Source organism: Loxodonta africana, chromosome 19, assembly GCF_030014295.1.
Source record: "Loxodonta africana isolate mLoxAfr1 chromosome 19, mLoxAfr1.hap2, whole genome shotgun sequence".
In the NCBI taxonomy this organism is placed as follows: domain Eukaryota; kingdom Metazoa; phylum Chordata; class Mammalia; order Proboscidea; family Elephantidae; genus Loxodonta; species Loxodonta africana.
The window spans coordinates 24,209,774-24,237,559 of record NC_087360.1 but is presented as its reverse complement, the minus strand read 5'-3'; the positions used below and the strand labels follow the sequence as shown (position 1 = coordinate 24,237,559).

General features: G+C 41.8%; 1 protein-coding gene across 9 annotated transcripts in view; it reads left to right on the top strand.

Annotated features, from left to right (window-relative positions):
• Window positions 1-27,786, top strand: part of DEPDC5 (DEP domain containing 5, GATOR1 subcomplex subunit) — a 147,766-nt gene that overhangs the window by 74,334 nt on the left and 45,646 nt on the right. For 6 of the 9 annotated variants that reach the window (XM_023559201.2, XM_023559200.2, XM_023559198.2 and 3 more), the window contains 7 exons: window positions 4,913-4,978; window positions 7,854-8,037; window positions 8,523-8,683; window positions 22,191-22,308; window positions 22,678-22,845; window positions 23,414-23,633; window positions 25,035-25,168. In XM_023559201.2, coding sequence (XP_023414969.1) covers window positions 4,913-4,978; window positions 7,854-8,037; window positions 8,523-8,683; window positions 22,191-22,308; window positions 22,678-22,845; window positions 23,414-23,633; window positions 25,035-25,168 — 1,051 coding nt within the window. Of the gene's footprint in view, window positions 1-4,912; window positions 4,979-7,849; window positions 8,038-8,522; window positions 8,684-22,190; window positions 22,309-22,677; window positions 22,846-23,413; window positions 23,634-25,034; window positions 25,169-27,786 lie in introns of those variants that run through there. The other 3 variants (XM_064272420.1, XM_003419187.4, XM_064272419.1) reach the window with 2 other exon arrangements.

Sequence of the window (27,786 nt, the reverse complement as noted above, 5' to 3'; positions counted from 1 at the left end):
TGTAGGTCTCTGGTTCATGTGGCCCTTTCTGTCTCTTGGGCTCTTAGTTGCCGTGTGATCTTGGTGTTCTTCATTTTCCTTTGCTCCAGGTGGGTTGAGACCAATTGATGCATCTTAGATGGCCGCTTGTTCCTGCCTAATACTTTTTCATAGCATGTATCACCACCTGACATACTGGATTTTTTAATTTGACATTTTTTGTTGTAAGCTGCATGAGGGCAGAGATTATTGTTTTGTTCATAGCTGTATCTCCTGTTCTTAAAACTATTCCTGTCATGTATTCATTAGTTGAATAAACACTAAAAGCCCTCTGAGGTTAACATCTCTCTCTATTGAAGAATGCTTTTTTTTCTTCTCCCCCTTATAACCTCGCTGAATAATTAACTGGATTCCTTTCCTCAAAGATTTGGACAATCTTTTTCTAACTTCCTTTGTTTTGAAGTAACTTTCCTTCCAAATCATCCTCTATCTCCGCAGTATATGGTTTGCTTTCCTCAAACTTCACCAAACTCTTTCCCATCCCAGAAATGTTTGTTGAACTCTAATAGGACACTGTACTAAGGGCTGAGAAGAAACAAAAATACTTGAGACACCAACTCTTCCAGCCTCAGGGAGCTTTGGTTCATTAATCACTTGGAATTGTATTTGAAGCAGTTCCCTGTGGAGTGGGTAACATGAGTGAAAGGAAAGCCTTCTCGAGGGAAGTTGGACTGTGAATTGTTCTGGTGATATACTGACACTTTGAACATGTGACCCTTGCTAAATTCTGTTGTGCTAGATAAGTGAGTGTTCTGGATGAAAGCCCCAGCTCTGCTCCTCACTGATGCTTGGAGTTAGCCTTCAGCCTCCATTGAGCCTCAGGTTCTTCATCTGTGTCACAGGCGTTACACACCTGCCTGCTTGCCCCACAGATTTTTAGCCAGGATCAAAAATAGGTTGGATTTGTTAAGGGCAAATTTGTCATGTCGAGTCCTTGTTTTGGGATTAGGTGGCTTATAAAAAAAGCAACTAGTTAACATTTCATTAATTAAAAAGCTGAAAAGAAAACAGGAAAACCTCATCTTTGGCTCCACCTTCATCTTCCCAGGCGGGCAGTTTGTACCATCTGCAGACACTCATGCGTGACTCAGAGTTCCTTCTGCATTTGGATGTGGTTCTTATGTGAGTCATGGCTCGCAGTGAGTGGCATCTCTGTGGATTTCCCTCCTGGCCCTCTAGAATTTCATTTTTGAGCTACTGTTGGCAGGGCCTCATAGCTCTACTGTTCACATATTTTTTACCATGTTGCCCAGCAGGGACCAGGTGGTTGGTTAGATTAGATAGTTTATATGCCTCTCTTTCTTTAACTGGACACCACATGGAGGTGCTCTAGATAATTTGGAAAAAGAAAATGAGTAAATGCCTTATTTTCTTTCTCCTTTGTGTTGGGATTCAACATCTGAAACATGGTATTTGTGTTGATTAGGTGCATATGGCAGATTTGGCCTGAGAGCTGAGGTAAAAAATAAATCAGACCACATTCAAGCTAGAAGAAAAGGCCTTCAGAGGCACTCATCCAGGCCAGGTTGGTTTTTTTACATGTAAATGCCATCTCTCTGGAGTCCTGGTCATGCAGTGGTTAAGAGCTCGACTGCTAACCAAAAGGTCAGCAGTTCTAATCTACCAGCTGCTCTGTGGAAACACTATGGGGCAGTTCTGCTCTGTTCTGTAGGGTCACTATGAGTTGGAATTGACTCGATGGCAACAGGTTTGGTTTTGGGGTTTGGTCATCTCTATAGCCCAGAGAGGAGAAACAATCGGCCCCAGGCATGGGCTTCTAGATGTGTGCCTGGGGTAGCCCTGAAGGTCCTATATGGATTACCTTTTTAGGCCATGAGGTAAATAACCAGTGAACAAGTTCAAACTTCATGACTTTGAACAGATGTCAAAAGAGACAGAACTGAGATGATTCTTTTCAGCATTGGCTCTCTAAGTTATGTGTCTGGCATAGAACTTTGAGAGAGAGGTCTCATTCACAAATGTTGAGTTGGAGCACAACTGACTGACCATGAGGTCTCACTTCCATCGTGTTAGTTGTTAAGGGTCTTCATATGCCAACAGTGAGTTTGCTGGTTAAAAAGAAAGCCTCAAAGGCAGAGCCTATAGGAGAGGCAGTATGGTAGCCATGGACTGCAAGGAAACTAAGCAGCTTACTAAAGAAACCCTTAAAAGACTATTTCTTTATTTATTTAAATTTTTAAAAATTGCTGTTTCCTTAAAATAAAGTTATTGTGGGGGGAGGATACAAAAGGCTGTATTGGTTAGAGATGGAAAAGACCCATTTTTGGCCAAGGAGCCAAAGCTGCTCTGAGAACCCTTTTATTGATTGCCTCTATGAACATGAACAATTGCTTGCAAGATTATATATTGAAATATTTTTTAGTGTAAAAATTACAGTTGTCTCACAGACCGAGTATAGATTGGGTTTTCTGGTTTTGTTTTGTTTTTTCCAAAATGCTAAATCATCACTATAAAGTAATATAACTAACTTAACAGAAAGGTGATGTAATGCTCAAACTTAACATCCAAATTAGCATTGCCCCCTTGAGAACAGTAACTCTACTATTGCTCAGTGTTTTGGGAATGCCAGTTTTGTAACTGCCTTCATACCAATTCTCAGGCTGAACAAGAAAATCCACCTCATTGCTACTGTCTAGTCATGCTTTACGTTTGCGTGAAAATGGTGTTGATAGTGTTTTCAGAAAATTTAGCTCCAGATGGCTTTGGCAGTTAACAAAGAACAGGTTATGTGTATTTCCAATAGCTGGAAATTGGTGCCCCAGATGAGTAGTTGAGAAATAGAGTAGCCAGAGAGTTGAGCAGAGAGAGGACTTCCTACTTTCTGTGTAACCTTCAGTAAGTTACTGAGGCTGATTTCTTTAGCTGTGAAAGATGGGTAACACCTGCCTTACACCTACACACCCTCAGGGTGTGGGTTTGAATGAAAGGAAATACTGTATTTGTCCAACTTCATAAAATACATCTTCTATTATGATGACCAGTAATTTTTAAAAATCTGTAAAAAGTAGTTCCAAAAAAAGAAGTTCTAAAATTGTTTTGACCAAGTTACATCATCTTTTTAATTAAAAAAATTATAAATTTAAAAAAAATTTGTATTTTAATTTACATGCAGTAAAATTCACCCTTTCTGGCATATAGTTCTGTGAGTTTTGACAAACCACCACCACATCAAGATACAGAACATTCCCACTACCCCCCAGAATTTCCTTACAATGCTCTTTTGTACTCAGCCCCTCTCCCTGTCCCCTGAGGACCTGTCCCTCTAGTTTTACCTTTCCCAGAATGTCATGTACACGGAATCATACAATTCGTAGCCTTTTGAGTTAGGCTTTTTTCACTCGGCATAATGTATCTGAGGGCAGTTCATCTAGGTTGTTGTATCAGTAGTTCGTTCTTTTGACTGCTGAGTAGTATGCCCTGGTATAGATGTTTATCCACTGGCCAGTTGAAAGGCATTTGGGTTGTTCCCAGTTTTGGGCAATTATGAATAAAGCCACTGTAAATATTTACATAACAGGTTTTTGTGTGAACATAAACTTTCATTTCTCTTGGGCAGATTCCTAGGAGTAGTATTACTAGGTCAAATGGTAAATATATATTTAACTTTTTTAGAAACTGCTGACTATCTTCCAAAGTGGCTGTACCATTTTGCATTCCCATCAATGGTGTATGAGGGTTTCAGTTGCTCCACCTCCTTGTCAGTACTTGGTATGGCCAGTTATTTTAGCCATTCAGATAGGCATGTAGCAGCAACTCACTGTGGTTTCAGTTTACCACTTCTCTAGTGATTAATGGTGTTAACCATTTTTTCATGTGCTTCTTTGCCTTCTGTATATGTTTTATGGTAAAGTATCTATTCAAATCTTTTGTCCATTTTTTTTTCTTGAGTTTTAACAATGTTCTTTATGTATTCTAGATACAAGTTGTCAGATATGTGATTTGCAAATGTTTTCTTCTAGGCTGTAGCTTGTCTTTTTGTTCTCATCATTGTCTTTCACAGTTTTGATTTTGATGACATCCAGTATATAAATTATTTCTTTTATGAATCATGAGTTCGTTTGTCATATCTAAGAACTTTTGTCTAAGATATCATCTTATAAAAGATTTCACAAGGAATTTACAAATATATTTTTGTTATAAAAGATTCAAATGACAAAAGTAAAAAGTGCAAGTTCTCTTTTACCTCTATCCCCACCTCCAGCTTCCTTTTTGTAGATAACCACTGTCAATAGTTTGGTAAGGATCCTTCCAATCAATTTTAGGATGTAATTTTATAGTAAATATGTGTTTTAAAAGGGACATTTTAAAATTAGTTCTGTTACTTTATAGTCAATAATTTGCGTATCAGAGAATCTTTCTATTTTTTCTTTTACCCTGATTACAAGTTAAATCATTGTTTTTCTCTTAAAAGTAGTGAGTTCTGTCTCATACTGCAGCAAGTCATGATTTGAGGAGGAAAATTCCAGAAGATGACTGTTGAGTGGACTAAATTTAAATAGGTCATTTTGTATTTGCTAAAGATTGCTCTAATTAGTTGAAGTGGCTTTGAAATATGTCCATGTTCTTAAAATTGCTTGTGTGTGTGTGCCCACGCATGCGCTCGCACGTGCTTGCTAAAGGTCTCATTGGGCACATGGTATTGAAAGCCTCATGGTAAAGTTCTGGCTCATTCCCAAATTTTAGACTGCTCATTTTTCTTTAATTCTTTTGTGCTGTTTGAAATACTCAGCACAGAATTTGCAGTTGGCTCACAATTTTTAGCTACAATTTTAGGCTTTTTCAACCGTAACTATTCAGAACTTTTTTTGCTGAATGACCCTCATTAATATAAGCTGTTTTCATCTTTCCATAGGTATGAATCCTAGGACCCAGAATAAGGATTCTCTAGAGGACAGTGTCTCTACCTCTCCAGACCCAAGTAAGAGGGGGCAGCTGTCTAGGGAGGTAGGGAGGGGGCTGGTCAGAGCATCTGGGAGTAAGAGGAAGTCCTATGAGAAGAGGACGATCTGGAAGTTCATGTGTCTCTGGGATGAGGGAAGGCAGTGACCTGAGGGAGGACTGATCCTTAGGGTCTCTGATGGAAGGCAAGAGTGGAATGGCTGAATATTCCCGAATGTGATTCAGGGGCACATGGGAAGAGTAACGGAATTCCCACAAGCCCCTCATGCCAGTCCAGAACTGGCCCTTAGTCCTCAAATGCCCAGTGATGGTTCTGGGGAGAAGATAGAAGGAATAGGAAGAATCAGAGCTGTTTACCTACCTGTAGTTGATAATGTTTGGCTGGGAGGCATTTGCTGTGATCATCCTTGTATATTTAAATAGTTGTGCAGTAAGAGAAGAGGTAAATACCTACAGTTACAAAATAACAGGAAAAAAACCCTACCACCTAGTGGGCTTATTTTACTTAGCTGTGACCACTGTGTATATATCACTGAGTCTTTTTTATCCCCATTTATGGTTAACTTTAATAATCAAATCCTTTCATTATTTCTTTAGGTCCCTTATTAGTCATTTTTAATGACAGTTTTATCACATGACTGTATCCTAGTTTGAATAATTATACTTCTGTTGGTAACCATTTGGATTGTCCCCAGTTTTTTTAGCTGTAGCATATAATGCAGATTTAATGCATGATACAGTAGGTGTATTTTTTCTTTTGGTTCATGTCCTTGGAATACATTCCCCAAAGTATGGTTGTCAGATTTTGATTATTTTCCAGAAAGCTACCAGCATGAATAGATGAGCTTATTTCTTTGCAACCCCAGCACTGGATTTTGTCACCTGTGTTTATCACTGCTGATTTCATGGTTCTGAGATGGGAACCCCCTCAGAGGCCTTCTTTGCAGGGCCAGAAGAAATGGGGGTTCTTTTTGGGGGGCTGTGCTCTGGAGACAGAGTGTCATTAAACTAAGAACAGAGAGCTGTTCTCACTATGGGGTCTTGGACCAAGCATTTGAATTCTCTGTGTCTTGGTGTGTGCCCAGCAGAAAACATTTCTGGAAGCTTTTAGTAAATCCTGGAAGCTGATGAGGGCCAGAAGGATCTAAGAGTGAATGAAGATATAGCTGTCTTGTGTTTCTGGCTTCCCCTGTTGTGACTTTGATCAAGTCTCTTCCTTTTTGTTCCTGGTTCTAACCAGGAAGTAGGAACAAGCACACCCTCTCACCTGCCATATAGGGAAGTTGGAGTGATTAATTAGGTAATTCTAGGCTATGTTGTGTGCTCCTTGAAGTATTAATAAGTTGACAAGACCAGTCTGGACCGTGGGGTTAGACCCAGTGCAGGTTCAGTGATCTTCCCAAGGTGCTGGTGCTGCATAGGGCATGTTTCCCACTGTAATGCGGTTCTCCTCTGGTCCTTTAACTCCTGGTTCAGCAGGACTCAGTTGTACTGGGTAGTTTGTGTCTGTCACACACTATATGGTGGAAAAATCCCAGAGCAGAGAGGATTCTAGTCCTGACTCTGCTACCAGTGTAACCTCTCGGAGGTTCCGCCTGGTCATGTGTATGAAGGGGTTGATGCTGTCACCACACCTACTCCATAGAGGCAGCATGAGGTCTGATGCAACAACAGGTGCTACAGCACGTTGTATAGCAATGTACACATGGGAGGTGTAGGAGTCTCCTGCGAAGGAGTCAGAGGCAAAGGCATGGAGTATTTCTGCTTCATAGTGCCCCCTCTTACAGAGATTTGAAAAATAATCTTTACTTAAATTACCCCAAGAGGTAACTTCTCTATTACTTGAACTCCATGGTTCTCAGCCAGGGGTGGCTTTGCCCCCACCCCCAGTAGACATTTGGCAATGTCACATCATTAAGGAGCCCTGGTAGTGCAGTGGTTAAAGTGCTCGGCTGCTAACTGAAAGGTCGAGGATTCGATCCCACCAGCTGCCCCACAGGAGAAAGATGTGGCAGCCTGCTTCCGCAAAGATCACAGCCTTGGAAACCCTATGGGGCAATTCTAATCTGTCCTGCAGGGTCAACGTGAATCAGAATTGGCTTGACGGCAAACTGTGGTTTGGTTTGGTTGGAGACATCTTTGTCACAACTGGGGGGTGCTACGGGTGTCTAGTGGATAGAGACCAGTGATCCTGCTCAACATCCTGCAGTGCACAAGACGGCCACCACAACAAAGAATTATCCTGTCCGGAATGTCAGTAGTGCCAAAGTTGAGAACCCCTGCTTTAACTGAAGAGCAGGCGTTTCAGGACAGATCCATGTGGTCGAGCCCCTGCTGCTGACTGTAGCTTTCCTTCTCTGGCCTCATAACTTTCCCAGACATCCTTCCTTGATTTCTTCTTCTACCCTTTTGGATCTGTTACTCATTTTTGCAGTTCTGAAAATATTCTGTATTCTGCTACTGTATGTTGTCTACTCCGAAATCAGGTGGAGCTCTCCTTTCCCCACCTAGGCCCTCTGCAGCCTTGGGAAGATGCTGTGGCTTGAGCCTCTCACCTGCTCTTGGAATGTTGATTTGCTTCATATGTAACTGCCTGCCCTGCAGTAACCTACCTCACTGGTATTGCGGCTGTAGCTTAAGGGCAGCAGAAATTAAACGTATCAGCTGTGAATCCATTTGCATGATGGGATTGGATAAGCATGTGCACTGCATTGTCTAACAAACTCTGTTTCTCTTTCTCTCCCCCCCCTTCCTCCTCTCCCTCCCTATCCTGGCAATTTTATCACCTTTTACCATGAACATTTTTTCCCCACCCTTTCCATTTCCTGTCCTCCCTGCATCCTACACCTGCTCTGACAACCACGTGTGCCTTTTTCCCCTGCAACATGAGGCAGTTCTGACACTGTCTGCTCCCCCTGTAGTGCCAGGCTTCTGTTGCACAGTTGGAGTGGACTGGAAATCTCTCACTACTCCGGCATGCCTGCCCCTCACCACCGACTACTTCCCCGACCGCCAGAGCCTGCAGAACGACTACACGGAAGGCTGCTACGATCTCCTCCCAGAAACAGACATTGACAGGTGCGTATCAAAGGAGAAGTGCACCCTGCCTTTATTTGTCGGGATTCCAGATGTGTTCCAGTAAATGTGTTCAGTTTTCAAACCTATGTCCATCTTTCTGTATTTAGGAAATTTTATGGTGCAAGAACTGCTAAGTTTTCTTTAGAGTTCTCTGTGCCTCTTTAACAAATAATTCCTCCTCGTTGATTATTTCTCATATTTTCTAATGCAGCTTGTTTTGGGTGCACCAAGTCCGATTTTCTTTTCTAAGATTACTCAGTTGGGCATTGAATTACCTGCCTTCTTTTTAATAGAATTTTTTTCCTTTGACTTAATCATTTCTTCCAAAAGCGGCTTACAAATTGTTAATTTCATGAACTGCCATAGGATGGTTATCAGGTCTGGCTTGTGGGGAAGAAGTAAAGGGAAGGATGGCACCATGGACTCTAAGGGTAACTCTGTCCTGGGCCAAGTGGATCCATGTGAGGAATTGTCTGTGTTTTCAGGCGGGATGAGGAGGGCGTGCAGATGACAGCCCAGCAGGTGTTTGAAGAGTTCATTTGCCAGCGGCTCATGCAGGGCTACCAAATCATAGTGCAGCCCAAGGCACAGAAATCCAACTCTGTCGTCCCTCCCCCGCTGAGCAGCAGCCCGCTCTATAGCCGAGGTAAGTTTTTCTCCTTAGACTTTTTTTTTTCCCTAAAAAGTGGGATATTCTCCCCCGCTAATGGGAGTAGAGTCTCAGGACGGTAGAGAATAGATAAATTGAGGAGTAATTGTTTTCAATGCAACATTGTTTTCCCCTATAATTTACTTTACATTAGGCTATAATTTGTCTTAAATATTCTCTGACCTACGGCTTAGGCAAAACGTCAGAGTAGCAGGCAGCTGAGCCGGTACTGAGCTGTCAAAGCACATAGTAGTGGATATTCTAGACCATTTAATAGAAACTTCTATTGAATTTTTTCTAGCACAGTTCCTGACCCATAGCCAGTTCTTAGATGTTACCTAAACCTGAAGTTTACACTTGTTCATTTTTTCTTGTTCTGGGTTCATTTTTCTATTGTTTATCACTGAAGCTTAGTGACTTGAAGTGGGAATGGGTTGTTCATGAGTGGCAGAGGCTAATAAGTGACAAAGAATTGGTGCCTCAGATTCAATTAGAGCCAGGCTCCGGAGAGCTCTTTTAAAATAAGTCAGGCAGAGAGAATTAAGTGCGGCTGCCAGGAACCAGAAAGCAGAGGTAACTTCCCAGAACAGTCAATGAGCTATTACAGTTTGCCTCCTCTTCCTTATTGTTGCTAATGAGGCCCGCACTCCATAAACACCCAGTTCAAAACCTCACATCATGTTTGGCTCCACTAAAGCATCTCTGGTCAGAGGATCAGAGAAGTGTGGACGTGTTAAGGGAGCTTAGTGCTCATTCAGTCCAGGGTCCGCCTTTTACAGGCAAAGCTCTGGACTCCCTCAGGATTTTCCTTGAAAGCCTCTTATGACATTTATCACATGTTGCCTTCTATTCATATTCTAGACTCTAATGAGGAGCAGCTCTTTTTTTTTTTTTTCTTTTTCTTTCTTGGTGAAAATATACACAGCAAAACATACACCAATTCAACAATTTCTCCATGTACAATTTGGTGATATTGATTACATCCTTCAAGTTGTGCAGCCATTCTTGCTCTCTTTTGCTAAATTATTCTACCATGGTTAACATAAACTCACTGCCCCCTAAGCTTCTCATTTAACTTTTCTAGTTTCTGTTCAATTTGATCCCGTATTGATAATCCTTTAAAAGACCACAGTGCTCAAGGTAGAAATTCTTTAGACTAATTAAGCTAAACTATTGTTTGGGTTTTTTTATGGTTTGGGTTAAAGATGAAGTCGGAATAGTTTTGATTTAAGGGTTAAGGTTTAAAGATTATCTCAGGGCAATAGTTTCAGGGGGTCATCCAGCCTCAGTGGCCCCAGAAAGTCTGGATTCCATGAGAATTTGAAATTCTGTTCCATGTTTTTCCATCTTTTGATCAAGATTCTTCTATACATCTTTGATCAAAACTGAACAGTAGCCTTCTTGAGGGCCGGGACTATTCCAGATTTATCTTTTTTATCCTCCACAATGGAAACCACAGTGCCTAGCATATAACAATATGGGTCAATAAATAGGTTCATTCATTCATTCATTCATTCAACAGTGTTTTTGAAGCTCCTGCCCTGGACCTGGTACGAGAGCTGTGGTGGAAAACAAAATAGACCATGGGCCCTGCCCTCAGGGGATTTACAGCCAAGTGGGGGAAAATAATTACACATGATAACATGTGGCATGTGCAAAGGCCCTGTGGGAGAAGGCATTGTGACATTTTCTGGGTGCCAAAAAGAAGACTGGCGTGGTTGGGGCACAGGGACTGAACCAGAGGTACGGCCAGAGAGGCTGGGAGATCAAAGCCTCACAGGACTGTGGGAAGGATTTTGTTCTCTATCCCAAGAGTAGCGGAATGGATTTACTTTTAGTATCATTGACCCCATCCAGGCCGCCCACTTGCTACTCTCTGGAATAGATGGTTGATATCCCTTGTCGTTGTGTGCCGTCGAGTCGATTTCCACTCACAGCGCCACTATAGGACAGGGTAGAACTGCCCCATAGAGTTTCCTTGGCTGAAATCTTTATGAGAGTGGACTGCCAGGTCTTTTCTCCTGTGGAACTGCTAATGGGTTTGAACTGCAGACCTTTTGGTTACCAGTGAAGCACTTAACTATTGTGCCAACAGGCTCCTTTGATATCCCTTAAAAAAAAAAAAAAAAAAACCATTGCCGTAGCTATCCTAGAGGACAGGAGTGGCTGGTGGATCTGAGCTGCTGACTTTTTGGTTAGCAGCCATACCTTTTAACCAGTGTGCCACCAGGGGTCTGTGATTTTTCTGATGTGTACAGTTCTGTTTCTGCCTGATTCATGAGCCTCGTGTCATGACTAGTTGGCCAGGGACCACTTGCTTGACTGTACCGTTATGGTTTTTCTTTCTTCTTTGATAAATTTAATCCCTCTTATTTCTGTAGAAACAGGAATGGTACCGTTCTTATTATAATCACTAGAAAACTTACCATCATAACTTGTGATACTCATCTCAGATTTACTGAATACCAGTTGTGCGCTGGGCCCTATTCCAGTAGCTCCAGCATCAGCGCTGCCCTCAGAGTTTACAGTCGACTGAAGGAGACAGATGTTAAACTAATAAGCCACAGTGTATACTTGGCCAGAAATCGTGCACAGTGCTGTGCAGGAAAAAAAATCAGGAATAACAGAAGGGTGCCTAATTTAGAATGGGGTTTCAGGGTCCCGTGCTAGATGATCGTGAACATTATTCTGTGACACTGTCTTCCTGATGGCCTGCAGGGTGTTTGTCACATGAACAAAGGAATGCGTGAATGGGGCATGTCCTCTCTCTAGTTGGAGAAAGCGTGGCTTAGACAGGTTTGGCGCCCAAATCACACAACTGGCAACTGAAAGAGCTGGGTTTATGCAGAGTACCCTGAGCCAAAGCCTGTGCTCTTTCCTGTATGTGCCCTGCCTGTTGTTCCCTTGGCATCCTCTGGAAACTTTCAGCATTCATAGTGAAAAGCCTTTCGGCCCCTGCCCCCTCTCTTGTCCTAACCACTCCCCTGCTGCCTGCTACTGTGGGAACCTCTCAGAGCAGAACGAGAGGACCTTGTTACAGCTCTAGACCAAAGGAATCTTGTCCTGGCATGGTTCTTCAAGGCACTATTTTGATTGTCCTGAAAGCTTGTACTTGTCTTGATTCATCCTGTATTCAATTCAATTCATTACTTTTTGAATGCCTACTGTGGACCTGGCACTTTTCCAGGTGCTACTGAAACTATAAGGACAAACAAGATTTGGGCCCTGGTCTCCTGGAACTTTTAGTTTTTAAGTATGTGAGACACATACCTAAGGAACTACATACAAGGTAGAATTCAGACTGCTTATTGAAGAAACAATCACATTTTATTGAGGAAATCAAGGAAGGCTTTATGGAGGAAAGTGACATTTGATGGTAATGATCCATGGGATTTTTTTGGGGGGTGGGGGTGAAAATATACACAGCAAAACCTGCTCCCATTCCACAGTTTCTGGACGTAATGGTCAGTGACGTTGGTTAAATTCTTCACATTGTGTCAACATTCTCATTATTTCTGTTCTGGTTGTTTCACTTCCGTTTACTTAATCTTCTTGCCCCTCAACCTTCTCATCTGTTTAAAATAGCTGTTGACCCTTTGGATGCAAACACACGTACATAATTATTATTATTTAATTTATTTATTTTGTATTGTGCCTTAAGTGAAAGTTTACGGCTCAAGTTAGTTTATCATACAAAAATTTATACACACATTGTTATATGACCCTAGCTGCTCTCCCTATAATGTGACAGCACGCTACTCCTTTCCAACCTGTATTTCTTGTGTTCATTCAGCCAGCTCCTGTCCCTCTCTGCCTGCTCATCCTGCTTCCGGACAGGAGCTGCCCATTTAGTCTCATGTGTCCATTTGAGCTAAGAAGCACACTCTTCACAAATACCATTTTATGTCTTATAGTCCAGTCTAATCTTTGAAGAGTTGGCTTCAGGACTGGTTTTAGTTTTGAGCTAACAGAGTTTGGGGTCCATGTCTTCAGGGCTCCCTCCAGTCTCAGTCAGACCATTAAGTCTGGTCTTTTTACTAGAATTTGAGCTCTTCACCCTACTTTTCTTCTGTGTCAGGGACTCTCTGCTGTATTCCCTGCCTGGGCAGTTATCGGTGGTAGCCAGGCACCATCTAGTTCTTCTGGTCTCAGGCTGATGGAGTCTCTGGTTTATGTGGCCCTTTCTGTCTCTTGGGCTCATATTTTCTTCTGTCTTTGGTGTTCTTCATTCTCCTTTGCTCCAGGTGGGTTGGGACAAATTGATGCATCTTAGATGGCCGCTCACAAGCATTTAAGACCCCAGATGCCACTCACCAAAGTTGGATGCAGAACATTTTCTTAATAGACTTTGTTATGCCAGTTGACCTAGATGTCCTCTGAAACCATGGTCCCCAGACCTCTGCCCCTGCTAACCTGTCCCTTGAAGTGGTTCGTTGTATTCAGGAAACTTCTTAGCTTTTGGTTTAGTCCAGTTGTGCTTATTTGCCCTGTATTGTGTGTTGTCCTTCCCCTCACCTAAGGTAATTCTTGTCTACTATCTAGTTAGTGAATTCCCCCTCCCTCCTTCCCACCCTTGTAACAATGAAAGAATGTTTTCTTCTGTGTTTAAATCTTTCCTTGAGTTCTTCTAATAGTGGTCTCATACAATATTTGTCCTTTGGGACTAATTTCACTCAGCATAAGGCCTTCCAGATTCATCCATGTTATGAGATGTTTCGTGGATTCATCGTTGTTCTTTATTGTTGCATAGTATTCCATTGTGTAAATATATGATAATTGGTTTATCCATTCTTCCGTTGATGGGCACATAGGTTGTTTCCATCTTTTTGCTATTGTGGACAGAGCTGCAATGAACATGGGTGTGCATATATCTATTCATGTGACGGCTCTTATTTCTCTAGGATGTATTCCAAGGAGTGGGATTGTTGGATCATAGGTACCCCTATTTCTTTCTTTTTAAGGAAACACCAAAGTGGTTGTACCATTTTATGTTCCCACCAGCAGTGTATAGGTGTTCCAGTTTCTCCACAACCTCTCCAACATTTATTATTTTGTGGTTTTTTTAAATTAATGCCAGCCTTGTTAGGTGAAATGGTATCTCCTCGTAGTTTTGATTTACATTTCACTAATGGCCAGTGATCCTAAACATTTCCTCATGTATCTGTTAGCTGCCTGAATGTCTTCTTTGGTGAAGTGCCTGTTCATATCCTTTGCCCATTTTTAATTGAGGTATTTGTCTTTTTGTTGTTGAGGTTTTACAGTATCTTGTAGATTTTAGAGATTAGATGTTGATCAGATTTGTTGTAGCCAAAAAATTGTTCCCAGTGTGTAGATTGTCTTTTTACTTTTTTGGTGAAGTCTGTGGATGAGCATAAGTGTTTGGTTTTTAGGAGCTCCTGGTTATCTAGTTTCTCTTCCAGTGTTTGTGCATTGTTAATAATGTTTTGTATTTTGTTTATGCCATGTATTAGGGCTTCTAGCATTGTCTCTCTTTTTTCTACCATGATCTTAATTGTTTTAGAATTTATATTTAGGTCCTTGATCCATTTGGAGTTAGGTTTTGTACATGATGTGAGGTATGGGTCTGGTTTCATTTTTTTGCAGATGGATATCCAGTTATGCCAGTACCATTTGTTTAAGAGACTGTCTTTCCCCTTTTAACGGATTTTGGGCTTTTGTCAAATATCAGCTGCTTATAGGTAGATGAATTTATGTTTGGATTCTCAATTCTGTTTCATTGATCTATGTATCTGCTGTTGTGCCAGTACCAGGCTATTTTGACTACTGTGACAGTATAATAGGTTCTAAAATCAGGTAGTGTGAGGTCTCCCACTTTGTTCTTCTTTTTCAGTAATGCTTTACTTATCTGGGGCCTCTTCCCTTTCCATATGAAGTTGGTGGTTTGTTTCTCCATCTCATTAAAAAATGCCAATGGAATTTGGATTGGGATTGTATTTTATCTGTAGATTGGTTTGGGTAAAATTGACATTTTCACAGTGTTGAATCTTGCTATCTATGAGCAAAGTATGTTCTTCCTCTTATGTAGGTCTTTCTTGTTTCTTGCAGTAGTGTCTTATAGTTTTCTTTGTATAGGTCTTTTATCTCTCTGGTTAGATTTATTCCTAAGTATTTTATCTTCTTGGGGGCTATTGTCAATGGTATTGATTTGGTGATTTCCTCTTTGAAGTTCTCTTTGTTCGTGTAGAGGAATTCAACTGATTTTTGTATGTTTATCTTGTATCTTGATAATTGGCTGAAATCTTAGTTCCAGTAGTTTTTTTGTGGATTCTTTAGGGTTTTCTGTGTATAAGATCATATCATCTGCAAATAGAGAAACTTTTACTTCTTCCTTACCAATTTGGACACCTTTTATTTCTTTTTCTAGCCTAATTGCTCTGACTAGGACATCCAGCACAGCGTTGGATAAGAGTGGTGATAAAGGGCATCCTTGTCTGGTTCCCATTCTCAAGGGGAATGCTTTCAGATTCTCCATTTAGGATGATGTTGGCTGTTGACTTTGTATACTATGTTGAAGAATTTCCCTTTCTATTCCTGTTTTGCTGAGAGTTTTTATCTTGAATGGTTGTTTGACTTTGTCAAATGCCTTTTCTGTATCAACTGATAAAATCATGTGGTTCTTGTCTTTTGTTTTATTTATGTGATGGATTACATTGATTGGTTTTCTAATGTTGAACCATTCCTGCGTACCTGATATGCATCCCACTTGGTCATGGTGAATAATTTTTTTGATATGTTGTTGAATTCTATTGGCTAGAATTTTGTTGTAGATTCTTGCACCTATGTTTATGAGGGATATTAGTTTGTAACTTTTTATTTTTATTGTGCTTTAAGTGAAAGTTTACAAATCAAGTCAGTCTCTCATATAAAAATTTATATACACCTTGCTGTGTACTACTAGTTGCTCTCCCCTTAATGTGACAGCACAATCCTCCTCTCTACCTTGTGTTCCCAACGTCCATTCAGCCAGCAAATCTTCAACAATCCTCCCTGTATTTTCTGTTATCCCCTGCCATTCTGGCACTCCAGTCATTCATAGGTTATTCCTCTTGATGGAGTCCCACGTAATTCTTAGGGTTTCTTCATTTTTTTTAATTCTTTTATCAGATTTTTCCTCAAATAAGTTGGTGTCAAGTGCTTTATTTTCAGTCTCACTAATTCTGACCTCCATTGCCTGAATTCTGCTCCTGTGACTTCTATTGAGTTGTCTAATTCTGAAATTTTATTATTAATCTTCTAGATTTCTGTTTGGTGTCTTTCTATAGATTCTTGCAGCCTGTTAAATTTGTCATTATTCTCTTCTATAATCTTCTTAAGTTGTTGCTTTGTGTGTTCCTTGACTTGTTCTGCATTTTGCCTGATCTCCTTCCTAATCTCTTGGAGAGTTCTGTATATTAATCTTTTGTATTCTGCCTCTGTTAATTCCAGGAAGTTCTCTTCCTCCAGAAGATTTCTTGAATCTTTGTTTTGGGTGCTTTTGGAAGCCATCATGGTTTGCCTCTTTATGTAATTTGATATTGACTCTTGTCTCTGAGCCATCAATAAGTTATTATATTTATTTATTTTATGTTTGCTTACTGTGTCCTAGCTTCTTGTTTTGTTTCATTTTGATATGCCTAAATAGGCTGCTCATGTGAATTAGTTTGATTATTGTCATCTTTGAAGATCTAACGTCCTGTCAGCAGGTGGTTACATCTGTTACTAGGTATATGAGCCTAGGAGTCTGTTTAATTTTCTTGCGTGGCTTCAGCTTAGGTGTCCAGGTAGTTGGTCATCAAGTGTATGGTGCAGGGTCTCACCTATAGTTCTAGGTGCGCAGGGGTGATTGGTGTAGGCACAGGTATCTGGCTGCTATGGGGGGTCACGTGCTGAGCAAGGCAGGTGGCTGACAGCTGCCCCTGAGTGTCAGGGAGGAAAGTGTGTCCCTGTTCCCTAGGGCCTGTATGTGCGTGGGTTTTGTAGCTGGACTGTGGGCACCCAATGCTGTAAGGACTGGGAGGCACCACTTCTTCTTGGACCCTTGTCGTGGGTGGCTAGGTGGTGTAGGTGGAACCACCAGTCCTCAGGCCCCTGATGTGGGTAGGTGAGGACCCTGCTTAATAGGTAGAGCAGCGTCAAATGTCACAAACCTCCCACTGCACCATATAGCTGATACAGTTGAAGTTAAACTTAAGGTAGATACCCTGTTGTAATGTGTTAATGAGAGCCTATGGTGTTGAAACGGGCCCACACGGATCTATCTAGGCAGGGGTGAAATGTATTCAAAGTCTGTGAATCCCTTATGCCTGTGCCTAGGCAGAGGAGCTGTGCCTGCCTGACTTATGGGAGCTGGCAGATAATTATTTTCTGTTTGTTAATTTTTTCCCTCTCCAGGGCTGGAAGAATTCCTCAGGGTGCTTGATGGGCCCTACTTCCAGCCCAGGGAACGTGGCAATCTTGGAAGCCGGCAGGCAACTCAGTGCAGAGTGGGGAGGGGGTAGGTAAATGGGAAAGAGGTTTTCCCCAAAGGGGGCTGTATTTTGATCCATGCGGTAGGTTAGGCGCATGTATTTATCTTTTGCCAATTGAGTGCCGCTTTTCACAGGTTTTGAAGGCTTGAGTAGACTCTGTGCTGCGCATTGTCTCCTGATGTGGAAAATGCGTCCTGAGTGCTATCGGTTGCCTCACTGCTTGTGCCAGGCGGTCTGGCCTACAGGGTGCTAGTTCCTACCAAGTCAAGTCTGACAACTCCTTGCTGTTCCTGAACCACATCTCCCTCTCCCTGCCACTCAGCCCGATTCCTCAACTTTGCCTTTGATGTTCAGGGCTCCTAGATTGTCACATATAATCGATTCATTTGTTTTTTCAGGTCTTTGTTATAAGAGGGACACAGGAAGCATCTAACTATTCTGCCATCTTGGCCTCACCTCCCATAATAAAGGCTGACAGCCCTTACTCTTTGGGTTAAACTATTAGTTTAAAGATTACTTTTGGGAATAGATTCAATTCAAGGTTTGAAGAGCAACTCAGGGCCATAGTCTTGGGGACTCCTCCAGCTTCAGTAGGTCCCGTAAGCCTGGATTCTTAAAGAATTTGAAGTTCTTTTCACATTTTTTCACCTTTTATCAGGATTCATTTATTGTGTTCCTGATAAGAACATTCAGTAGCAGTAGCCGCTGGGCACCAAGTAGTTCTTCTGGTCTTAGGGTGTTGGAGGCAGTCATTCATGTAGACAATTTGCCCTGATTCTTCCTTCTCTGATTCTTAGATTTCTTTCTTTCTCTTTTGTTCCGGACACAGACCAGTAGCTGTGTCTTAGATGGCTGCTCATAAGCTTTTAAGACCCTAGACAGTACTCACCATACTGGAAGGTTGAACATAAACTTTAAGCATTGTATTATGCCAATTGACTGGATTGTCCCATGAGACCATGGCCCTAAGCCCCCAAACCAAGAGAACTAATTCCATGAGGTGATTGGTTTTGTCTAAAAAAAAAAATTATATTAGTATTTAGTAATTAGTATCTGTAGGCTCCCTACCCCCTTATTTTGGTTGTTATTGTTGCAAAACCATATACACTCTAGCATTTGCCCATTTATCCCGTTTCCCTGTGTGTACAGCTTATTGACATCCATTATATTGGTCGTGCTGTGTGAACGTCACCCATACTTGGTGTCACCTTTCCCGTGTCTGTAAACACAAAGTGACTACTACCTAAGGAGTGCTTCACCCTCTCCCCTCCTTACCCCAGCCTCTGGTAACCACTAATGAACATTAGTTTTTGTATATTTACCTGTTCATGTCATTTCATAAAAGTGAGAACATATGATATTTGTTTTTTTGTGATTGACTTATTTTGCTTAACATAATGTTCTCCAGGTTCCTCCACAGAGTAAAATGTTTTGGGAACTCATTTTTCTTTATTGCTGAGTAATATTCCATTGTATGTATGTACCACATTTTACTTATCCATTCATCCATTGATGGGCACTTAGATTGTTTCCATCTTTTTGCTGTCATGAATAGTACTGCAGTGAACATAGTGTGCATGTGTCTGTTATGTCTCTTCTATTAGATCCCTAGAGTATATATCTAGGAATGCAGTTGCTGGATCACATGGCAGCTCTACCTCTAGTTTCTTGAGGAACCACCGGAGTGTTTTCCACTATGGCTGTACCATTTTGCATTCTCATCAGCAGAGAATGAGAGTTTCAACTTTTACACATCCTTTCCAACACTTATTTTCCCTTTTTTTTTTTTGGCTTAGCCATCCTTAGTAGGAGTGAAATGGTATTTCATTGTAGTTTTGATTTGCGTTTCTCTGATGGCTAATGACATTGAGCATATTTTCGTGTATCTCCTAGCCATTTGCATATCCTCTCTGGTGAAGTGTCTGTTCATGTACTTTGCCCAGTATTTGATCGGGTTGTCTTTTTGTTGTTAAGTTGTAGAGGTTTTCTATATATTTTAGATATTATACCATTATTGACAATATTGTTCGCCAAGATTTTTTCCCAGTCTGTAGATTGTCTCTTTATTCTTTTGATAAAGGCTCTTGATGAATAGAAGTATTTAACTTTTATGAGGTCCCAGTTATCTATTTCATTATTTGTTGCTCGTGCATTTGTTGTTGTGTTTGATAATCTACCATTAAAAAAAAATTATGTCCCAAAGCTTTTCTTCCAAAAACTTTATGGTTTTAGATTTAACATTTAGATCTTTGATCCATTTTGAATTAGTTTTTGTGTATGGTGTGAGTTATGGATCTTGTTTCATTTTTCTGCATGTGAAAATCCAGTTTTGCCAGAAGCGTTTGTTGAAGAGATTCTTCCTCCCCCATTGAATGGATTTGTCTTCCTTGATGATAGATGTTTGGATTTATTTCTGGGTTTTCAATTCTTTTCCGTTGGTCTGTGCGTCTGTCATTAAACCAGTACCAGGCTGTTTCGATTACTGTAGCTGTATAATATGTTTTGAAGTCAGGAAGTATGAGGCTTCCTACTTTGTTCTTCTTCTTCAAAATTACTTTGGCTATTCAATGTCTCTTGTCTTCGCGTATAGAATTAAGAATTAGTTTTTACGTTTCTATAAAGAATGCTGTTGGAGTTTTGATCTGAATTGCATTGTATTGTATCTATAGATCACTTGGGGTAGTAGACATCTTGACTATATTGTCTTCCAGTCCATGAGCACAGAATATCTTTCCATCTAGATCCAGGCGAATTTTATTGTGGCTCAGAAGGAGAGGCAGAAGAAGACACATGAGAAATACTTGGAGGAGGGAAATTGCTGAAAATAAATAAATGATCTTTTAAGATCTAGTGTATGGGAGTACCCAGAAAAACCAAACCCATTGCCGTCAAATCAATTAGGACTCATAGCAATGCCATAGGACAGAGTAGAACTGCTGCATAGGGTTTCCAAGGCTGTGATATTTATGGAAGCATACTTCCACGTCTTTCTTCCTCAGAGGAGTTGGTGGGATAACATTGGGAAGAATGGGAATTCTAGAATATTTAACTGTGCTCATGAAGAACCATACATAGACCAAGAGGCAGTTCTTCATACAGAACAAGGGAATACTACATGGTTTAAAATCAGGAAAGGTGTGAGTCAGAGCTATATCCTTTCACCTACTTACTCAATCTGTATGCTGAGCAAATAATCCAAGAAGTTGGACTATGTGAAGAAGAACATGGCATCAGGGTTGAAGGAAGACTCATTAACAACCTGCAATATGCAGATGACACAACCTTGTTTGCTGAAACCAAAGAGGACTTCAAGCGCTTACTGATGAAGATCAAAGACTATGCCTTCAGTATGGATTATACCTTAACATAAAGAAAACAAAAATCCTCACAACTGGGCCAATAAGCAACATCATGATAAACAGAGAAAAGATTGAAGTTGTCAAGGGTTTCATTTTACTTGGATCCACAATGAACGTCCATGGAAACAGCAGTCGTGGAATCAAACAACATTGCATTGAGCAAATCTGCAAAAGACCTCTTTAAAGTGTTAAAAAGCAAGGATGTCACCTTGGGGACTAAGGTGCGTCTGACCCAAGCCCTGGTATTTTCAGTCACCTCATGTGCATGTGGAAGCCAGATAGTGAGTGAATAAGGAACACTGAAGAAGAATCGATGCATTTGAATTACGGTGTTTGCAGAGCATATTAAATACACTATGGACTGCCAGAAGAATGAACAAATCTGTCTTGGAAGGAGTATAGCCAGAATCCTCCTTAGAAGCCAGGGATGGCAAGACTTGATCTCACGTACTTTGGACATGTTATCAAGAGTGCCCAGTGTCTGGAGAAGTCCATCATGCTTGGTAAAGTAGAGGGTCAGTGAAAAAGAGGAAGACCCTCAACAAGATAGATTGACACAGTGGCTACAACAATGGCTCAAACCTAGCAATAACTGTGAGGATGGCACTGGACCGGGCAGTGTTTTGTTCTGTTGTATATGGGGTCACTATGAGTCAGAACTGACTTGACAGCACTTAATAACAACAGCAAATCTTTATGGAAGCAGACTGCCACATCTTTCTTTCTTAGAGTGGCTGGTGGGTTCAAACTACCAACATTTTGGTTAGCAGGCTAGTATTTAACCACTGCGCCACCAGGGCTCCTTTATGTGGCAGTAGTGGGAGCTAAACCCTGAAAGCTGGGCTAGCTGCACCATGGGGTGAAGGCCTTGATGCTTGAGCAGACAACTTGTGCTTGGGTGGAGTGGATTCCATTTTACTCCCACAGTCATTTCTTAGCATGTTAATGGTCAGTTTAGAACTTCTTCCCAGGGCATTAGACTGTTTGCCTTTGATTGTGTCATCTAGGTGCTGTCAGAATCCCAAGCTTCTAATCAGCTGCTGGTTGGTTCAGTAACAGAAAGATCTGCCAACTTCAGGCCCTTTTTCTTTTTTTTTCATCAAGAATAACTTTGTTCCATGAAGCTACCCCTCAAAGGATAGTTCTGCTTGAATTGGCAGATGTGTTTTGACAATATGACGATTAAAAAAAGGAAATAAATAGATAGGAATAATAAAAAAATGAGACAATTAAGTGATCGAGGTACATAAAAAATGGTAGTACAGTGATTGGCACATAACATGTTCAAAATACAGCTCATTATTATTTTTACATTGATCATCTAATTAGGGCTTTCCAGCAGACAGTCTTATTCTTTCTAGTGTAAATAAAGAGGAATAATACCTTTAAAAAAAAGCATCTACTCTTTTGTTTCTCTTTTCTGAATGGAAACCCTGGTGGCATAGCGGTTAAGTGCTGCAGCTGCTAACCAAAATGTCAGCAGTTCGAATCCGCCAGACGTTCCTTGAAAACTCCACGGTGCTGTCTTACTCTGTCCTATAGGGTCGCTATGAGTCAGGATCAACTTGATGGCAGTGGGTTTGTTTTTTTTTGGTATATGGGGGAGGAACAATTGTCTGTTATAGGACTGACCCTTAACCAGATGGAGGAAGTGATTTTTTTTTTTTTCTGTATTAGGCCTTGTGTCCCGAAACCGCCCCGAGGAGGAGGACCAGTACTGGCTGAGTATGGGCAGAACTTTCCACAAAGTGACCCTGAAGGATAAGATCATCACAGTGACACGATACCTTCCCAAGTGAGTCCTTGGATATTAAGGCTTTCAGTTACTGCCCATAACACATAATTCAAACACTTAATTCAGAAAAGTTGAATGGTTGCTTTTCTTTTGGAGTTATTGTTTTTAGGATTATTTTAGGGGTTATAGCCCATCTGCCTCCAAAAAGTTTGATTCAACTTATATTGTTTAACATGGTTCCTAAGAAGCCAATTAAAAATAAGGAATGCAAGGCTAGGAGAATGAAGAGGTTTAAGAAAATCTGAGAAAATTCCATTACCTGTTCACTGGGATGAGTTGGTTTTTGCAGTTGAGGGTTCAACAGCACAGATGGTGGAGAATTGGGGGAAATTCTCGTTTGAATTTGTGGGCATTCCCTTTGTTTTTCAGGTACCCTTATGAATCTGCCCAGATCCACTACACATATAGCCTCTGCCCCTCCCACTCAGACTCAGAGTTCGTCTCCTGTTGGGTAGAATTCTCCCACGAACGGCTGGAGGAGTACAAGTGGAATTACTTGGATCAGTATATCTGTTCCGCTGGCTCCGAGGACTTTAGGTCAGAGAGTGGGCTTTGGCTTTCCATGTGTGCTGCCTTGGGTGTATGTGTATTTTAACACTTTTCTCCTGTGTTCTGATTACAAAATGATGTCTATTTTAGAAAAAACAAATGGAAGAATAAAAAGCACATCTGTCCTTTAGTAACATCTCTTGCATTGGGTTAAAAACTCAGTGAAGATGTGCTCTTGGGTGAACGTATCAGCGCAGATCAGATTCTTAAACATTTTCCTGACTACTTGGCTGGTAGCTTTGTGATGTCTCGTTTTTAGTTTTTATGTGTGATTTATGATAGTAATGATAAAAAGCCAGGAGTTCACTGGGCCTCTATACACAGAAGTGTCTGATATCTCTGGGATATAAAATAAAAGCAGCCTTAGTGGCCTTCCTTCAGAGGTAGAGTTTTAAAGGAACCATGAGATGTACCATCAGATAAACATGTACTCATGGGAAGATGGACACACACACAATCTTCAGAGAGATGGTCGGGATGGTATCTTCACTGGGATTGTTTTTGCTATCTCCTTTTTCTCAGCCCCCTCTTCTTTTTTACCTCTGATCTTCCATAGCTTAATTGAGTCGCTGAAGTTCTGGAGGACCCGCTTCCTGCTGCTGCCAGCCTGTGTCACTGCCACCAAGCGCATCACAGAGGGGGAAGCCCACTGCGACATCTATGGGGACAAGCCCCGGGCAGATGAGGAAGAGTGGCAGCTCCTCGACGGCTTTATCCGCTTTGTGGAGGGCCTAAACCGGATCCGCAGGCGGCACCGCTCTGATCGCATGATGCGGGTGAGGGAACCTTGGGCCCCTTGGGAACCGTGCCTGGTCTGGAAGCAGGACTTACCTCCTCCTATCTCAGGAGTCTCCCTTTAGCCAGTTTACTCCACATTGCCCACCACTTACCTTAAATCCAAACAATGAGTTTTCCAGTGCAGGGGGAGGAGGAAGGGATGAGTGCGGACAGCATCTGGGCAGTGTTCGTGGCAACGAGCCAACCCTCTCTACCTGAGGACATGGCTCCTGTATGTGCTCCCAAATGGGACCTGGTATCAGTACAACTCCTTATATGATATGGTGCTGAACTGGTGAGTAGAGACCCATTCAGGAAAGTAATAAAACAGTAATAATACCTTCTCTTATAGCTTTTAGAGTTTTTGGCTCTCTTAGAACTATGAGGAAACTGAGGCGCACACTGCCCTGTGTGCCCTGAGGCTGAGGCTCATGGGGATTATGGGATATGTCTGAGGACATATATATGCAGCTAATAAGAGGCAGATATGGGACTCAGCCATGTTTTTTTGTTTGTTTTAATTAACATAAAATTGACTTTTTTTATTTTTCGTGTTCAGGTCTATAACTTTAAACAAATGTATAGTTTTTTTTTTACCATAATCAGGATATAGGCCAGTGCCATCATTCCAGAAATGCCTCCCTCGTGCTGCCCTTTGTAGTCACACCCTCACCCCAGCCCTAACCCCTGGTAATCACTGGTCTGTTCTGCATTGCTATATTTTTGTCTTTTCTAAATGTCATATAAATGGAGTCATATAGCATGTAACCTTTAGAGGCCGCTTTCTTGCACTCAGCATAATGCCTTTGAGATTCATGCAAGTTGTTGTGTGTATCAATAGTTCATTCCTTGTCATTGCTGAGTAGAGTTCTACCATCAGCTGTGTTATTTTTGTTTTTAACCTCAAGTTCAGTGTTTTTATCAGCACACCAGCTTCCTTTTTTACACGGCCTCACATGTGACCAGAAACATTTCCAGGAGAGGTTGTATAGTGGAAAGAGCTTTGGTTTTGAAGTCAGGTAACTGGAGTTTGAATTACAGCTTCAGTGGGATTTGGGATTCTACTTAACCTCTCTGACCCTCAGATTCTTTTTCCATGAAATAGGAATAATATTACTTACTTCCTACAGCTGAGAGGAGAGTACAGTGAGATGACGTGTGTAAACTGACTCCAAGATGCAGTTTGTTTTGAGTCCAGTAGGCAGTGGGGACCTTCAATTCAAGTGGAAAGCAGTTTTCTGTCACTTACTGAACACCAAGTACCTGTGCTCCTCAGCTTTGTTAGTTGGATTCCCAGGTTCTGAAGCATAACAAATGCAGAAGCATGCGCTCGGCAGAGAGTGGTGTCCACTGGGACAGCCCACTTGCTCTGATGGCCTTGTCTCCTCTCTCTGCTTTAGAAAGGGACCACCATGAAAGGCTTGCAGATGACTGGGCCCATTTCCACGCACTCCCTCGAGTCTGCTGGCCCCCCAGTTGGGAAGAAGGGAACCTCAGCTCTGTCTGCCTTGTTGGAGATGGAGGCCAGTCAGAAGTAAGTGCCTGATGGAGAGCGACTTGTCCCAGTCCCTCAGGCCCTGAGGGACTTCGGTGCGCCGCTCTCATGAAAAAAAGCAGGGTGAAATATGGTTTCTATCTCCGAGAAGGTTATAATTAAGAAAAAGACATGTGCGTGAAAAGAAAGCTAGGCTAATACCTGCTAAGTGTCAAACACGTATGAAACATGTATGAAATAGACCAGAAGTTACAAACTTGCAGTCGTTGTGTTTAATTTGACCTACAGGTGTGTTTAGTTTGGACTACAAGGTATTTTTAAAATATTTGAGCCAGATTATTTAAATTTGAAGATTTCCAATAAAAATCTGTATTTTATGTGAAAAAAATATGTATATCATACATGTGACAGGATGCATGATTGTATTATATAACATATAAAACAATATACTGCATAAAGTATAATGCACAATCATATATATAAAACCCAGTTTTGTTGAAATATTGGCGGCCCAGTAACACTGGGTCCACATCATGACACAGCCATGGTGGGCTGGCCTCTCAGAAGGGGCACGTGCCTCTGGTCACCAGAGCCCAGCACACTCTCTGATCTTTTACTTGTCTGGCACCCTCAGTGGTGCTGCCAGGTTGGCATCCCTGGGCACCTGAGTGTGTGGCCCCTGTGTAAGCAGTAAGTCTACAGTTGACAGGACACTAGTGGAGTCATGCCTTGCTTGGGAGGGCAGGGAGCGCGTCACAGGAAGTGGGATTTATGCTGACCTTGAGGGAAAGGAAGGACTGGTACGGGGGGTCGGGGGGGAGAGGTGAGACGTGGTGAAAAGGGAAAATCATTTCATGCCCAGGTAGGACCTGCTCCAGAGAGCCTCCATGACCCCCTCATTCTCTCCACTGGATTAAGTTCCCTCTGTGCTTCCCAGAGCACGTAGCAGTATTCTGCTGAAGGCCACAATCATTGGTTCACTCATCTTTCCCTGAATTGACTGTCTTCGCTGAGGGCAGAGGCTTGTGGTGTGCATGTTTCATGAATGATGGAGGAAGGGATGCCATGGGACCCCCTGTACAGACATGGGGCTGAGTGTGTCAGGGGAGACTGGACCACACCTGTGTGCTGTGAGGGTGCATGCTGCACCCAGCAGGAGCCCACACATGAGGCTTTCAGGCAGAAGTGCTAAGTGAGTGAGCACGTGAGGCATGGTGGGAGCCGTGATGCCAGGCTATCGTTACACTTCCTCGTAGCAGGAGGAATACTTTGAAGGTTTTACTTATTTTTTGTAATGGAACATTTTGAACAGATATAGTAGACAGTCTAGTATAATAACCCCCTGTTTACCCATCAGCCAGCTTCAGGGATTATCTACTCATGGCTGGTTTTGTTTCATTTGTATTCTACTAGCTTTGACCTTGCTTTTTGTTTTTTATCTAATGTCAGGCAGACATCACGTCTCTTCATCTGTAAATATTTCAGTATGAATCTCTGAAAGATTAGCATTCTTTTCTTTTTTTTAACAACAAAACCATAATTTACCTAAAAAATTACAGCAATTTCTTAGTATCATGAAATAGCCAGTCGGTGTCTTTGGCAGAATTGGTGTTTTCAGCAGGGCTTTGAACTGATTCTTCCTGGTTCAGACATGGCTGAGGAAGCAAAACTGGAACAGATCCAAATTTTTAAAATTTGGGTGAACCCTAACAATAACCGGTATGGGAAAAATTATAGGTTGATGCCCTGTTAAAAACCTAATCCCCCTCTTAGAAAACAAAGGCAGCATAGGCATTGCTTAGCAATCAAACCTCTTGCCCATCAGATTTTGAGCAGAGTTGGAGACAGCAGTAGCCCACTCAACGATGGCAGCTAACCATGCTGTTCTGAATGTGTGTCACTCCCCATGGTTCGGTCAGTAATCCAGTTTCATGCATTAGGCTCCTGAAAGAGCTCGCAATGCGTCTTCCAAGTCTCCGATTCCAGAGTTTTGACCTGTAATTTTTCCCGTTCTGGCTACCATTCTGGATCATTCAAATTGTAAAAATTTGGATCTGTTCCAGTTTTGCTTCATTGGCCTTGACTGAGCCATTTCAAACTGGTTTGAAGCCCTGGTGTTTAGAAATGGCCCCCACTTCTGCAAAGGGTTGGGGGGTGTCGGGAGGCAGAGTCTGGCTGGGAGGCTCACATGTCCAGGCAAGAGGTACCAGAGGCTGCATGGAGGGGTGGGGATAACAATGCAAAGGAAGGGTGCAGTGAGAGAAACGGGAAGAGCGTAGCCAGGTGATTAGAAGGGAAGTGAGGGGAGGAGAACTAGGGTTGATTGGGCTCATGACTGAGGGAACTGGTTCCTCTTCACAAAATCTCTTTTATTGGGCTAAGAAAAGACTCTAGAACCCTGCCTGTCAGGTTCTCCCTGTAACTAACCACAGACCTTTCCCACTGGAAAAAAGAACAAGGAACATATGTTGCTAGGAGGGTGTGAATCTGAGGGTGGGGGGATCTTATTTTAATTTTTTAATGAGTCATTGTGTAGTACACTCCAAGAAGCTTCTTTCTTCTCAGACTGGAAGAGGAGGACTAATTTGGGGTGGTAGCATCCCCCGATATGAAGGGTGAGACTCTCAGCTCACCCCATAGCAGGGGCAGGACAAAAA